The 15693-nt window shown below is 35.0% G+C and overlaps 1 protein-coding gene across 1 annotated transcript in view; it reads right to left on the reverse strand.

Moving 5' to 3' along the window:
• LOC144441426 (voltage-dependent calcium channel subunit alpha-2/delta-1-like) overlaps positions 1-15693 on the reverse strand; it is a 158146-nt gene that overhangs the window by 75610 nt on the left and 66843 nt on the right. Inside the window, exons 4-6 of the mRNA XM_078131033.1 lie at positions 2786-2845; positions 1791-1917; positions 1037-1168 (exon numbers count right to left, since the gene is read on the reverse strand). Of these exons, the coding sequence (XP_077987159.1) occupies positions 1037-1168; positions 1791-1917; positions 2786-2845 (319 nt within the window). The remainder of the gene's footprint in view (positions 1-1036; positions 1169-1790; positions 1918-2785; positions 2846-15693) is intronic.

Here is a 15693-nt window from a genome sequence, read left to right on the forward strand (position 1 = left end):
GAGATTAATGTGTGCGCAGTTCACGCTGTATGTAGACAAATATTTAAGATGAATTAACATCAAGGCAAGCATCATGCATACACTCAATAACAAAGTACACTACATTGTAGAGTAATACAACAAAAACAAATTCAATTTTTGTCTACAAATCGCCACAACTTTCGCTATTAGTTATAGTCAGTCCATTTCTTGTGTTTTTCACACCAACAGTTAGTGTTATTATTTCAACCTTATTTCCAGACGACATCAACATTTTGTTTTTCTCCCCTTTCCAACCACACCAATTATGTGTGTGTGTGTTTTGTTGATATGTCCAAAGATGACTGGCAAAATTATCTATTGGTTTCGGAGATGTACCATGCTACCAACCCAGTATTATTGTTACACCTTTGATTTGAATGTACCAGTAAACACTTTCACACTATTCTTTGTTGCTGTCCAATTGTAGCATAACAATCAATTATATGCAAATATTACTAATGAGATGCAACAACCTTCAGCCAATCAAATGTGGTTTAAAGACATGGATTGTAGGTACAGTAGACTGAATGATACACACAGTGTCTGCGGAAATAATGCACGCCAACCGTTCATTTTGCCAGTCATTCTTGTACATATCGGTTTTGAAACACTGGAAACCTTCATGTTTAAATTAAAAGAACCCCACTAGTAATATAGAAAGCACAACGACGTCACTTCCTTTTATATATATATATTATATATATATATATATTATATATATATATTATATATATATATATATATATATATATATATATATATATATATATATATATATATATATATATATATATATATATATATATATATATATTTTTTTTTTTTTTTTTTTTTTTTTTTTTTTTTTTTTTTTTTCCCCCAAGGGAATAGAAATCACAATATTAATAGAAACCAGAATATTAATAACTCATAAGGCATGGATTTCAATGTATTGGACAGTAATCTTTCCTTTTCCCCAAATACAAATATGTTATGATGAAAGGGGTGGTATAGGTTTGATATTGAGGTAGCTTACCTGGATAAGTCCTCATGAAGCCTTCACTGCTACCAAAATACTGCCATATAAGATCTGTATCCTTTTTATAGTTTTCGACAAACACCTCATCTAAACCACTTGTCCAGTTTATACCATTCAGAATTCTAGGATCTGAAATGAGTAAATCAAACGTTATAAATCTATCATGGCTCTACGATCTGCCATGGTTACATAGAATTTATCAGAATAGCGACCCCTACAGTTATACAAATCAATCATACTTTGGACACATAAGTCAGTAGTAAGTAGCTTGGATAAAACTCATGGATCCACAAAAATCTGTGCCCTATGTACTCAGCGACAAAATTCACATTTTATGTCTGTGTGTTAACCACTATACTATAACTATACAGGTCTGTGTACAGAGGAGTGAGTATAGTTATTACATACACAGGTCTGAACATTGAACCTAGATATCTATAGGTACAGGGCTGTGTATACAGAGGTGTGAGTACAGTTATTGCATACACAGGTCTGAACATTGAACCTAGATATCTATAGGTACAGGGTTGTGTACAGAGATGGGAGTACAGTTATTGCTTACACAGATCTGAATAATGAAACTAGATATCTATAGGTACAGGTCTGCTTACAGAGGTGTGAGTACAGTTATTGTGTACACAGATCTGAATAATGAACTTAAATATCACCTAAGTAAAAGTCTGTATACACTGATGTGAGTACATAATGTTATAGTGTAAACAGGTCTCGATACTCAGTAAACCAGTCTTACCTCCATCATAGATATCCGTAGGGATATGGACCACACTAGCTGTCATATTGACAGCCTGACCAAACTGGGTACTGTTGGCGACCGTTAAATTCAAATTTTTGGCCGCATTGTAGTGCACATCATCAGGCTGTAAAAATTAAACATCATTATATCAGTACAGCTAGGCACTGAAAGGATGGCAATCATTAAATATTATTCGCAAATATTTTTTTTCATTGAGCAAAGGAAAATACAAGTTACCTAAGATACATGTTGTCGTGACAACAAATGAGAGGGTATAAATCCCATATTTTTTGTTCAAATGTGTTCAGCTTGGCTTATATGATATACAATGTTCAAGATGACACCTTTCTACCCATGAAAATGTGTACCAGGGTATTATTGTTTGTATGATCTCGTCTAGTTTGGAAATAAGCAGGATCATTGATTGGGTTCTGGGTTTGCATTTACAACTGTGAGGGCGCTGTTCAGAATCACTTATTGGGTTCAGGGTATGAATTTACAACTGTGAGGGCGCTGTTCCATCAAACCGCTGTTTGACTAAATCATTACATTTAGCAGATCATTGAGTTACTTCTGGAGTGTCAGAATAAGAGATTTTTGATGCACTTTCACAAAGCAAGAACACATCCATTTCTACCATTGCACCTATGATAACACTGGACATTGGATACTTCAGGTATTCCATCCCCACCACAGCCCATCCCCAAGCTTCAGTATCCCCCTCAACCCCAATTGTTTTCCATATGGCTTCTTTCTTTCTTTATTCGCATAATTAAACAAATGTTGAAGGACCACTCTATAGTTCTACATACATGTACATGTATATATTCAGTTCAAATGAATAGCATTTTGACAGCAGTGCACATCAATTTTAATTTTATCTGCCATCCAAACATGAAAGGCATGCATGGTTTTGTATCATGTCATTGTGCATTGTTTATAGAACATTATTTCTCAACTCTGAATATTGATACACTTATTGTAAAACTTACTGTCAAGTCAGGATCATACGTGTGGTTCATAGCTGCTGCTTCAATATGCTGAACCAATCTCTGTGAAGAAATTAATATAAAAAAAAGAGAAAAATGAATTCATTATGTCAAAATCTATGGTAGCAACTGCTTGTACGATTTCAAAACAGGAACATTTCAGGCAATGAAGTGAGCCCTCTAGAGTTACCATACAGCAAACCTTTGTTTTTATAGTTCAGCTTATCATTATGGCAGCTTATGAGGGTATTATAGAGTTTTACAGGAATTCACCTACTGCAAGCTGGCTGTGTACACTTAAAGCCAATAGAAATATCACCAGCCAAAACTCTGTCACAGCACTTCTTACGGCTGACAACTATTTGAAAGAATTCACATGCACACAGCCAGTTTTGAAGTAAGTATATTACTAGAAGTTACATATAAGTTTAATGACCAAAACCTAATCTTGTATCATAGGTCTAGTTTAGATTATTTTATATTATAAAATTGCACAGGAACTCATCTATAGTGAACCTACATGTACAGCCCATAGAAATACAACCCATAACACCAAAGTAAAGCGATTTCTGTCTGTACCACAATCATTATTATAGCATCCATATCAAGTGTAAAAGTATACGCTTTCATTTGCTAATTGACCGCATCAGAAAGGCCACATGCTATAGGCTTGTAAATAAATAAACCAACTGAAACAGTGTACTTTTATACTTGATATGAATGCTATAAAGGAGTGTAGCACATAGACCAAATGCTTTACTTCAGTGTTACTAATGGCATCACCATCTAGAAGTATATGTCACAATACTATACTGACATGTGAAGATTCAGATTCACATGCATACAGCCAATTTCCAGTAAAGAGTAATACTAGAAGTACCATGAAGTCTTATGACTCGACATTTGTGTTTGATTTGAACTTGACCTCTATGCATCTGAATACCAACATGGGTTATCCATGAGTAACACCAATACCAAGTGTGAAAATGACATTCATAGGAAAATAATTTAAAGCAAATGTCAATTTCGCATGTAAGGATTGCAAGAGGGCTCCCGAGACTTGACAAAGTGAAAGGTAGAATTTGGTCATCTCCACTGAATGTATGGAAGTGCATGAACCAGTGAACAAAATGTGTGTAAAAGAATGCTATGTGTAAGATCATTACAGTAGAGGTTAGACATGTACTCATTACTGGCTGGTAGTCACTCATAAATCAACGACTTCAGCATGGAATATTAAAGTAGTATTTCATGTCTGCTGTAAACGTAACAATACTCTTACTCTGATGGCCATCATTTTCTGTCTCAATACAAATTGTGAACAGCACCCCTAGTGGCCAAACCATGAAATCTTTTATCTCATTCCCAACCAGAATATGACATATAATATATTACATAGTTCCAACAATGTTTTTCATTGCTGAACAAACTGCCCCTCTGTTTGCATGGACCATCCCCATTTCTGATATACCATTGTTCAATACATAGAAGGGAGGAGATATATTTTCATGAAGATTGATTCAGATTTATCTATTATCAAATATATGTTGATTTCCATAGATAGATTTTTTGAATAAAAAAAAAATTTTAGGAGAAAAAATATCAGTATTTAATATATCCTCACAAATTGCTTACTTTCATTATCTTCAGTTTGGACATAGTCCTCTGAGGTATATGGTTTAGAATGGCAAATAACCGTGAGACCATATCATGTTTATTATGACACCTGTTACTATGCCAGACTCTTGGCATGCAATCACAGCCTACCTGTAGTCTTGAAGGACTACTACTATGTACTACACTATTTCAGCTATCCTAACTGCCATCTTGATTTTATGAATTTTCACTTGTCCTAATTCAAGAATCAAAATTGGCAGTTAGGATATAAGAAATAGTGTGTAGTAACATTAGTTATTCAAGATTACAGGTACGCTAGCACAATCAGATAAATCAATTTAAAATGACTGCTGCATAATATGAAACGTCATCATCTTTTCATCTTTTGTGCCACATCTTCACTTATTTAAAATCCTCTTTCTACCACCAGGTTGTTTCTCTGTACAAAAATAATTTACTAATTGCGCAAAAAAATGACTGACGGTCATCTGAAACTGTTTATTGTACATCAAATAAAGCATTCAATTAATTCTTTGAAAAGACAACACTGCACCCATAAAAAAACATACGGTTAAATGAAATACCTCAAACAAGGAAATATGGCGGTAGAAAATGTGAATATTTACACAAGAAAACAGAGAGAAGTGACAACACACATGAAATGTCTAGACAGCATAGTAAGCATTTGGTATTACTATATATGCTTAACAATTACTCGTCATACGGTTCCAAACCTTAAAAGCTGATACGTATATACAGCATTACGGCATGCTCTGCTGGTGCACAATTTATTGCTATCTATAAAATCACTCTCTTTTTAAGTAGAGTTGTTGAAATGAGAACAGTCGTATAATATGACCATCACACACGTGTAATTTCTTTTGTATGGTTGTTAACATCAGCGCTAAGTACACACACTTTATGAGACATGTATAACTGAACACCATATTTTTCTGACATTTATACACAGAGGAAATGTCAGCTTGATGTGAGATAGACTTACAGAGTAAACACACTTTAATAAGTTAAACTGGTAGTTGTTGGACATCATACAATTATGCCAATCTCTTGTGAATTTATTAACAGGAACAGAATTCAATATTTAACTTCAAAATTCATGACATCAGGTCTGTTACAGTAACTTTTGATATGAGGTAGTTTGAACTGTACACAATATACACATATGTCACAAACAAAAGATGCAATGTGAAAATATCAGAGAGTACATTTTGTAAATGGGTAACATATTGTAGCTGTTATCATGGGATTAATCAACGCAATTATCCATGAGTGAGTCTGTCTGTCTGTCTGTCTGTCTGTCTGTCTGTCTGTCTGTCTGTTTGTCTGTCTGTCTGTTTGCCATGAGCGAGTGTGTGTGTGTGTGTGTGTGTGTGTGTGTATGTGTGTATGTGTGTATGTGTGTGTGTGTCTGTGTGTCTGTCTGGCTGTCTGTCTGCTTACCTTTGCGTATATGTTTGTGTGCATGCATGTGTGCGTGCGTGCGTGCGTACATGCGTGCGCACGCATCTTTATGCGTGCATGTATGCATGCATGCATGCGTGCGCATCACTGTCTGTCTGTAAGTGGTAATATATGTTTGCATTCATGTTTATATTTGTGATTGCATTTGTGTAATTGGTGTGTATACAAGACATACAAAATGAGCAACTGAAGGAGTAAGCAAGCAAGCAAGCAAGCATATTTGAGAGTGTGTGTGCATATACTGTCGTGGTCATTTATACTGTTAGTTTCTACATATTAACTTACTCAGTGTACATGAATGAAATCACATTTGTAAACACGATTCTAATTCAATTCTCCTTCTAACAGAAAGTAGGACAGCTTGATCGCAAGACCATCACAAATCGATAATTGCATATGTTGTTGTAAACCCAAATGCATCTTTGTATACCACAAAACTATTGAATTGAACTAACTCAGTGTGTATATACATACACCCATTCCATCTAGTAATCTATTACCTATAAGCTGTATACATTCTAATGTGAAAGAGTGAAATAGCTTGCAGAAGTTGGATAAAACACATCAGACAATCTAGGACGTCAGTAAGGTTCAACTTCATCAATCAATACATACACCACTTTAAAAATCACCATTTTTCTTCCGTCACAAAAATTGAATTTCAATACATGCTAGATACAAATGAAGACAACACGGAATGGATTTGATTAGACCAACAAAAGTGAAAGGGGTCCAGGTTACACGACTCTTGTCGATGCCTGCAGGCGTTTTCTGTTTGCATGATGCTGCTAATGCCTGCAGGCATTCAATCGTTCTGTTTCCCCACAGCACACTATAGCTACCTCACGTATTAAACTATCACAATTATAGCTAGAAAATGTCTGTGGGTTTATTGAATCAAGATTCATTCATGACTTCCAAACAGAAATCAAATTATACCATTACGTTTTAATCAGTGGTTTTTTTTACTCAGTTTTCTCAGGGGACTGGACCAACTTCTCATCACCGGTATATGCTATGTAAGTAAGTCACAGTAAAACTGTATCTACTTCTAAAAACATTGTGCCAAATATCCCTCTGGTTCAAATATGTTAACTTTCATGATTGTTGGAAATTCTCAAATTTCCCTGAAAACTCTTTTTTTTTATCTTTAACCTTGAGTTCATCAGTGGTTTTTCTAAATTGTTAATCAGTGGGTTCAGATATTCAAATTTTATTTCTCAACTTTCAAAATTCTAAATTTTCCTGGATCTTGAAATTTCTTTTATACCAAAAAAGCATTTTTTTAATATACATCTTTAGCCTTGAGTTTACAGTTTTAGAGGTTGCCATTTCTAAATTGTTTCTCATTGGGATGGTCAGGTAGGTGACTTTAATCACAAAACACTGAGGCTTTTGGTATGACTGCAGTGTTTGATATAGTAAATCATACATAGAGTGGAGCTTTGAAGAGATATACAAATGTAGGTAACCGTGACAGACACCCTGAAACTTTAAGATTTTCAGTTTTCACATACCACGCAAATCAATAGTTAATCAGGAGAAGAATTTACATATACATATACATCAGACACAGTAGACAAATCATGGAATGACACTTGAGATATGATTGGGACAGTTACATGTCCATGTCAGTAAACATAGACCTGCAGTATCAGTTGTAGGATGCCATGATGAAATTGTTCTACAAATTAAAAAAATCCATAATAAATACTCAATCCTCATAACCTGATAAATTGATAATCAGTGTCAAGTTTTACTTTTATATTCATCATAATTTTCAAAATGCTTAATATTGTTTGACAACTATGACAGCGCCCTCTCTAGTCTCAATGCCACATCAATACATGTAGGTTAAAACACACAGGAGTATAAACAGGATAGAACGGTATATTTGTAGTAAAGCAAAAAAAAATCTCTTTCAATAAACTTATATTTTGATAGAAAAATAAGACTTTGACAACTTTTGAGTTTGAATTGCAGTCTGTGACACAAAACAAACTACAAAACAAACTATAACTGACTTCAAAGTAGATAGTTATCGATTTTCACGGAATGCTTTTATCAATAAATGTGAACAGCATAGATTATTTTGGTACATTCTGACAGTAAAAATCAAAGAGTTTATAAATGATTCTGTTCAGTCAATACGTTTGTCTCTAAAATTCAGCAAATTCCTTGTTCTTGTTCTCACATTGTGCCATGTTATGAGTTGAGCCGTGGAGGTATAAGGAAGGGGAGAAGATCTCCCCGTACATCTCCCATGGTTGAGCCATAAGGATTTCATCAGCTCATTCTTTTGTTCTGGACCACCTTTTTCTATAGATAGCTCTTGCCAGACAACTGATGTTTTTCACCTCATTTTCATCCCAATCTGTACTGGACCCATACCATGCATGTCCATCATGCAAAATACGTGCATGTAGTTGGACCAATCATCTCATTACTGATAACTCTACCACTTTTTCCACATTGACAACTTTTCACTAATCATACTATCACTTATATTTGGAGGACAACTACATTCCTCCATCAATCATGTCTGCACCACAATACCTTCATTAGTAAATACAACTCTCACCAAATTAACACAGTATCTGTACAAGGTTACGGCGACCTCCATTTACTGTGTATGTTTATCACATTAACAGCTATCACATTTAACAATCACCGTTTTTTACACAGAAGAAAAATGAAATGTTGAAATTTCATTATCAGATATGCAGTTCTCTGTATACAGTTATAATTCTGAAATGGACACTGCTGTACTTGACCTTTTCATATCACTGAGATGTCATGTTGAAATTTTAATGTTGATAATCAGATATACGGTTCTCAGCTCTGTATACATGAAATAGACATTGCTGCACCTGACCTTCATATCTGTGAGTCATGTTTATTTCATTGGCAATGGCAATCCACACCTGCTCCCACCAAATCAACACTTCTACGTTATTTTACTTGGGTTAATTCCCCTACTTCAGAACCTTGAGTTGTCTGTTTTCTAGTTTAAAACTGCATTTAGCAGTAACAGGAACTTTCTGAAACTCTTTTGTGAGATATCATATAATGACTTTCTTGCAACATCGTGCACCCTGCACAGGTAAACTTATTAGTGTAACACTCAGAGTAACATAGTATGGTGCAATATATCCACTCTAATTGAATTTTGGGTCCGCACCTAAAAATCAGCACATATATTTTCTATTGTAATCACATAAATAATAGCACAGTTGATAAAAAACTTGGGCAATAAGAGATGTCAAATATTTGAAGTTTTATCCTATGAGTCATTGTTATCCTGATTAGACACAATATCGTTCAGGTGTCTTGGTATTATGCATATAACAGACTACATGTATTGTTATTATTAAATATGTACCACAGATTACTTGCACTGGTGCAGGCACATACTAATAGTATTAGCACTGCAGTGCAATACTGAAAACATTATTGCATAACTGCATGCAAATGAGAACATGATCGTTCACTACTCACAAATTCGCATGATCGTGTGCTGTATGATTCTTGATTTTTGATTTTTTATGATTTTCATGGAAATTTGCTGCTATCAGGTGGGTTCCATTGTGGGTACTCAGGGGTATTTGCACTCGTGCTTGCAGTGTTTACAGCTACACTTTCACTCACTAGTGAAAGTAGGGGCACAAAAAACACTGCAAGCACCCATGCAAATACCTTGAGTATGCCACACTTGCACTCCCATCATGGGGTTCTGTCATAGTATCGCCTCTTCCTAAAACTGTATGTGGTTCTCAAACCTTGAATTTGAGTGAATTACTGCCAAAAAAAACATTAATTTGTATTTGGATTGCTGTGGCTACCACCTGAGTACATGTATACAGGCAATATTACCCTGATATATCAACGCACAGAGAAATAATTGAGAAGTATATAGTTTTAAATCACACATCGAGTATTGAAAGTTTGTTATACATTGCTTTTTCAAAGCTTTGAGACAATCACACAATGTTACACAGGCTCAATAAGCAAACTGCATTCATTTTAGAGGAGGGGTTCCTGGCATCAAAGCTTTTGCTGAACTTCATTTTCACACTTCTAACCAAATTTTCACTCCTTCGATGATAACACCTTTTGTATTTACTACTGAGATGTTGATAAGTTGATAAAAATATATTTCTAATGTGAGATGTCGTGCTTGGGTGTCTGGTAGTATATTAATGTGTTTATAATCAAGTTTTTACATTATATCGATCGTAGTGGCATGACCGCTACAGTTTTCATCATGATGTTGGACTAGTGAATGTTCGTTTAGAGGAGAGGGAGGGGGTTTTGACCTACATGAATGATGTTGAGCTTGTGCGACATTCTGCGATCATCGCTTATATATCACAGCTTCAAGTTTTCAGACATCTAGAGTACTGTAACTGTTATATAATGCCTGCAGAATTTTCAGTCAATAAAACAGAAATTGAGTCTATTACATTTCACTTACAGCACTTTTATGTAAAGCATAGTTGAACTAGTATTCAGTTTGACCTACAGTCACGTTCTCCTTAATTCCACATGCTGTATGTTACAATTCATTCCTTCAGTATACCTAGGCTATAATGAGATGATTTTTACATGCCTTCCCTCGGGCTGTTACCAGTATTTCATTATCTATACCAAGATTGCACTCTATCCAAGCACACACAGATAAAACAGTATACGAGTACAAACTATTCACTTTTTACTTTGCCATGAGCTGATCGACAGACAGTGTCTAGATTTACAATCTAGTTAAGTGGACCCTTTCTCCACGGGCTAATAATTTCCAAACTGTGAATGTCAATACATAATCACATATGACAAAGTACAGGCATCCCTAGATAGTCACTACGAATGTGATGCCAGTGATAACTTGCTGACCTTGGCAAAGACAGATAAAATCTTTCTGATTACCATCAGGATTTCAAATTCAATTTTCAGCGTCCCAGAAGGGACCCATGGCTCACATAGTAGTAAAGTTTATCACGTACTTAGCACACTATTAGGACTTCATTTTTAGATAATGATCTCAAATGCCTGTGGTCTTGGTGTCTATAAATACAGTGCACCTAATATCGATTAAAACTGAACTGCAATAATACCATACAGTCATGATGGTTGAGATAATTTCAAACAGATTTATCAATTTGATTATTAAATGCCAATAAATTAAACCAATAGTCCATCGAGTACAGCAACAAAAAAATACCTCCAATGTCACTGTAGAACAACTATAGTTGGCAGTTGCTATGGGTGTGGCCTTGTTGCTAGGCATATTTACATACAATTTTTGAATATCTATTCACTGACCTCCCCCCCATCCCTGTTGTTATCTTTGTAATATGCATCATCATTTCACTGTTGCTGAGGGCGTGGTCATGGTTGCTAGGACCAATCGTGTCAAAACAAATTCAACAATTACTGCAGAACAGCACCTTCAGAAACATCTCCACCAAGTTTCAACCCCATTCACCGTGCAGTTTCAAGATATAAGTTTTTGACCAAAATTGAGATGGTTAAAACTAATTTGCTTACTGAAAAAGAGCACGTTCATGTCTTCTAGCAGTTGCACAGACGACAGATTTCCTGGGTAGTAATATCAGTATTCAACACCGATGATATTGTACAAGTTACTGAAAACTCTAAAAACCTGTTTATGTCTAGGAGACATACAATGTACCTCAGGTGTTCCATGACTCATGTTTCCAGTCTAGGGTAAGACTGTATTTGGTGTTTACGCGTGGAGAATGGTAAATTTCATGTTCAGGAGAAACTCTCGCTCTGATGCATACAATATATTTCCACTCGCTGTATCCTGGGCTTTCAGATGGTTGATTGTCTAACACTGTATATACAATACAATCTTAAAAGTTTTGTCTTCATATCTTAATAACTATGATCATAATGTCGTGCATCAAGACCACAATGATGAATCAGAAACCTTCCTTAAAGTTCTCTTTATACAGACTCTTGTAACCTTTTTACAGATTGTCTGAGACAAAGACATTGTGAGATCAAATTGTGTGAATGAAAGTTTTTGCTTTAAAAAAGCATAATTTTTAATATATAACTCACTGTCAATACAGTGAGATGATTCTCGTATGCCAGTACACTCAAGGTTACAAAAAAAATGTGCCAATAGTATTGTAGCAAACACATACTTAATGTACAGATTCAAATTTTAGAATGTTGAGCTATTGGGACAACCTGTCCAATAGTTTCTGAGTTCAGATATTTGACCAAAAATCACTAAACTAGACCTAATTTGCATATCGCTAATCCGATCACTTTGCCTTGAACAAATTTACAACTTATAGACAACAAAAGCAACATCCCAACAAAATATTATTGCCCAAGAGTTTTTGACAGAGAGTCACATAGATGGGTGGGTGGATGGATGGATGGATGGGCAGGTGTACAGACAGACAGACAGACAGACAGACAGACAGACAGCGACAATTTACCATGCCTACAGCACCACTGGATCTTTACAGTTCAGTTATGCGTAATAAATCTATGTATTACATATAATTCAGAAGGAACAATTCTGGTAGATATCACTGTTTACTTAACAAATATTCATTAACTCAATACATGTAATAACAGGATCACACAACTCCATTTGGCTATAACATGACCCCTTGTTTAATATAGAAAATGACGTGTTTTGTACATGTAGGTAAATGACAATGCCATAATCAAGTCAACACATGGCTTCCTTCCTGATCTCAGAAGCCTACAAGGCACTTCACACCCAAGACAATATAATTCCGTGTAATAGAAATATGCTTTTTCCTCAAAACAATTAGCTTTATATTGTCACTGACACGACATTAGTCTTCTGAATCACTGAAAGTAGTGAAACTCAAGTAGCTGAAGGTGTGCATGCAATCTGTTAGGATGAGTTGGACAAACATGTACAATACATAGTCTAGTATCGTGTATTTTCCACTATCACTTTGCTATGTTTCTACCAAATTTACATGTGATCCAAGTCTTTCAAACTCTCTGAAACTGAAGTCAGTCTAGTTACACATGTACAAGTTTCTGACTGTCACTATTTTGTGTCTGTTCTGTACACACTATATGAGCACTGAATTTCTCTTTCAAATAAACCAAATGTATCTGGTGAGAAATAATTGCGGAGGTATTATATTATTTTCATCGAGGCCCACAGTAGCTTTAACGCCTGCTTTTTGATAGGTTAGGAACTGTTTGATTCTTACACATTGCTGATTACACCTTACAATTATAAGTCACCATGTTCTCGCACAATCATAAATATAGGTGCATGCAAACTTCATTTTAACAGTGAGAGTAATTCATCTTTTGAATATCTGGTTAGGTAGGATATCCACAACTCTCAATGCCTGAAATATTTGAAATAAAATAATATAGTTGTATCATAAAAGTAACTATCATTAGATTTATTTTGGGTCAACACTACACTTTTCACTCCACATACTAAATGGATGAGCATAAGTTGATCTTCTATTTTGCCCTTGAATATGAGATAAAATACTATTGCTGGTGGTACCCACAAAAAGTTCTACATGATTCATCAAAACACCTGCTGGAATTACTGGTCCAGAAATATCCATTGTATAGAACACAAAATAAGTCTGCAGTATGGGTAGCTGAAAACAGTCACATCGCCAAGGTGACATTTCTAGCAATTTCAACATTAATTTGAAAATTTCATCTTGAGACATCAATTTATCAATTTAACGTAAGTGACTACTGGGTACTAACTGTGATATTAGAATGACTACAGAGAAGCCATTATAAAAATGTATCAAATGATGCAATTAAGATTCCCTCTCGCCTCATGTGGTAAATCCTTGACATGCAAAATACTGCTTGGTAAACACTATTACCAAGAATTGATCTGGAAGGAGAATGTCATATTCAATACATCACATCAAGATGATCTTCTCTACATGTGACAAAATGCCATGTGATAATAATAACACCTCTTTGAACCAAACTGATCTCATTTTGGTATTCATTAACACTGCATTGTCTGCATTGCCGCCTCATTCGATAGAAAGAAAAAGGAAAAGGTTAGCGAAGCTTGGAAGGACAATCAACACCTGGTCTTTATCTTGCTAAATAACACCCATTATTTTGACAGCTTGAACACGTTTCTGAATATGAACATACCCGATAAAATCGCCCTTGGCTTTCAGACTGTCTTCTGTAATGGCCGCTAGTAAGTTGGAAACCCATCCCTGATGAAGTGAATAGCAATTTCACACATCAGTAAGTTTCTACATGGAGAACACTGTTAGTGTTACCCTGGATTCATAGACAGTCCCAATCAATAGCTAACTAATCATGTACGAAATGTAATGTAAATACTTCAAAAGTTCCCACACTACATATTAAAACCACTTGTTTCCATGTGATGATGGACTGACTTACACTGTGACAAGCCGCACAAGGGATTAATTTGCAGTGTAATAAAAAGAATTGGGTAATATAGCTACTCATTGAACATGCTTGAAACAACAGAATATTCCCCAATCATCGCTATGCCTCCTCAGACTAAATTGTAAACACTGTAACATGACTTCTGATTTGCCCTAAAAGTAATAGAATTATAAACATTGACGAGTAACTGATATACACATTCGTGACCATGGACAAAAAATTGAGAAAAAGTTTTCAAAATGTGTAAAAATGTACAATGTATGAAAATTGTGGCACTGTACAACATGACTAGACTTGAAACGAAATTTGAACAGCACCTAAACATGTGTATGAATGGCCATTTTTCCCCAACAATAAGCAGAGAAACGATGATTTCTGTTTTGAAATATTGGAGTGAGACCAAACCTTTCTTATCGTAACAGATTGGATACAGATTTATAATTAAACTGACAAACTAGTGACTGAATCAGACAAGCTAGATAAGTATAAGGTTTGGACAGGATATAAAAAGGGGGAAAAGTTACAATAATTTAGTTACTGTTGATGAGTTCTATGGATTGCTTGGTTTTTCTCATATTGCAATAGATTGGTAGATCCCTTTAACGCTAATCACAATACTAATATTATGATATTAGGCATATGAAACAAATATATATATTTGATGCGTTATGATTACTACAATCATCTCCACTCACGTATAGGGAAAGTCGTTATTCTAGCAAAGAAATCTGTGCTACCCACTGGGCGAAGGGTAAACAACGCATGTCAGTAGTAATCCATTACAAATTGACAGGCAGTTGCAATTAGTTAGGAATAATGTCATCACCTTTATATGAATGCAGATTTCTATGCCAGAATAACAACTTTCCCTATATGTGAGTAGAGATGATCATAGTATGAAATCATAACATGTCACATAGGAACTAGACTAACTTAGCAAAAGTTCTTTAAAGGTAAGGTACTGTACCATGAAATCAATTAGTTAATTAAGCAACTTTTAGTGAGCAGTAAATGTTTTTTTTTTTCCGTTTATATTTTAAGAAATACATTCTATCATAAAATTATCAATAACTCAGAGATTTGACATGGTTTTGAAATCTTAGCTAAGCCACGACAAGTCTGAGAAGTAAAGCATCAACTACAAACAAATTAAAATCAATCTTACTGAAACTGAAGATGTGGTAGTCTCAAACGAAGTATGATCTTTGTGTATCACCTTCATTGCTATGATAGTTTATATAACAATCTGCTGATTTTTGGTACAAGTTGAGAACTGATCTCAATGAAACTCTACAAAAGTAAGATGTCAACATTTGTACAGTAACAAGTGGTCAGGAAGAATGCTGTGTAAACTGTCCAGCAAGGGTTAT

Source organism: Glandiceps talaboti, chromosome 1 (genome assembly GCF_964340395.1).
Source record: "Glandiceps talaboti chromosome 1, keGlaTala1.1, whole genome shotgun sequence".
NCBI classification, from domain to species: Eukaryota; Metazoa; Hemichordata; class Enteropneusta; family Spengelidae; genus Glandiceps; species Glandiceps talaboti.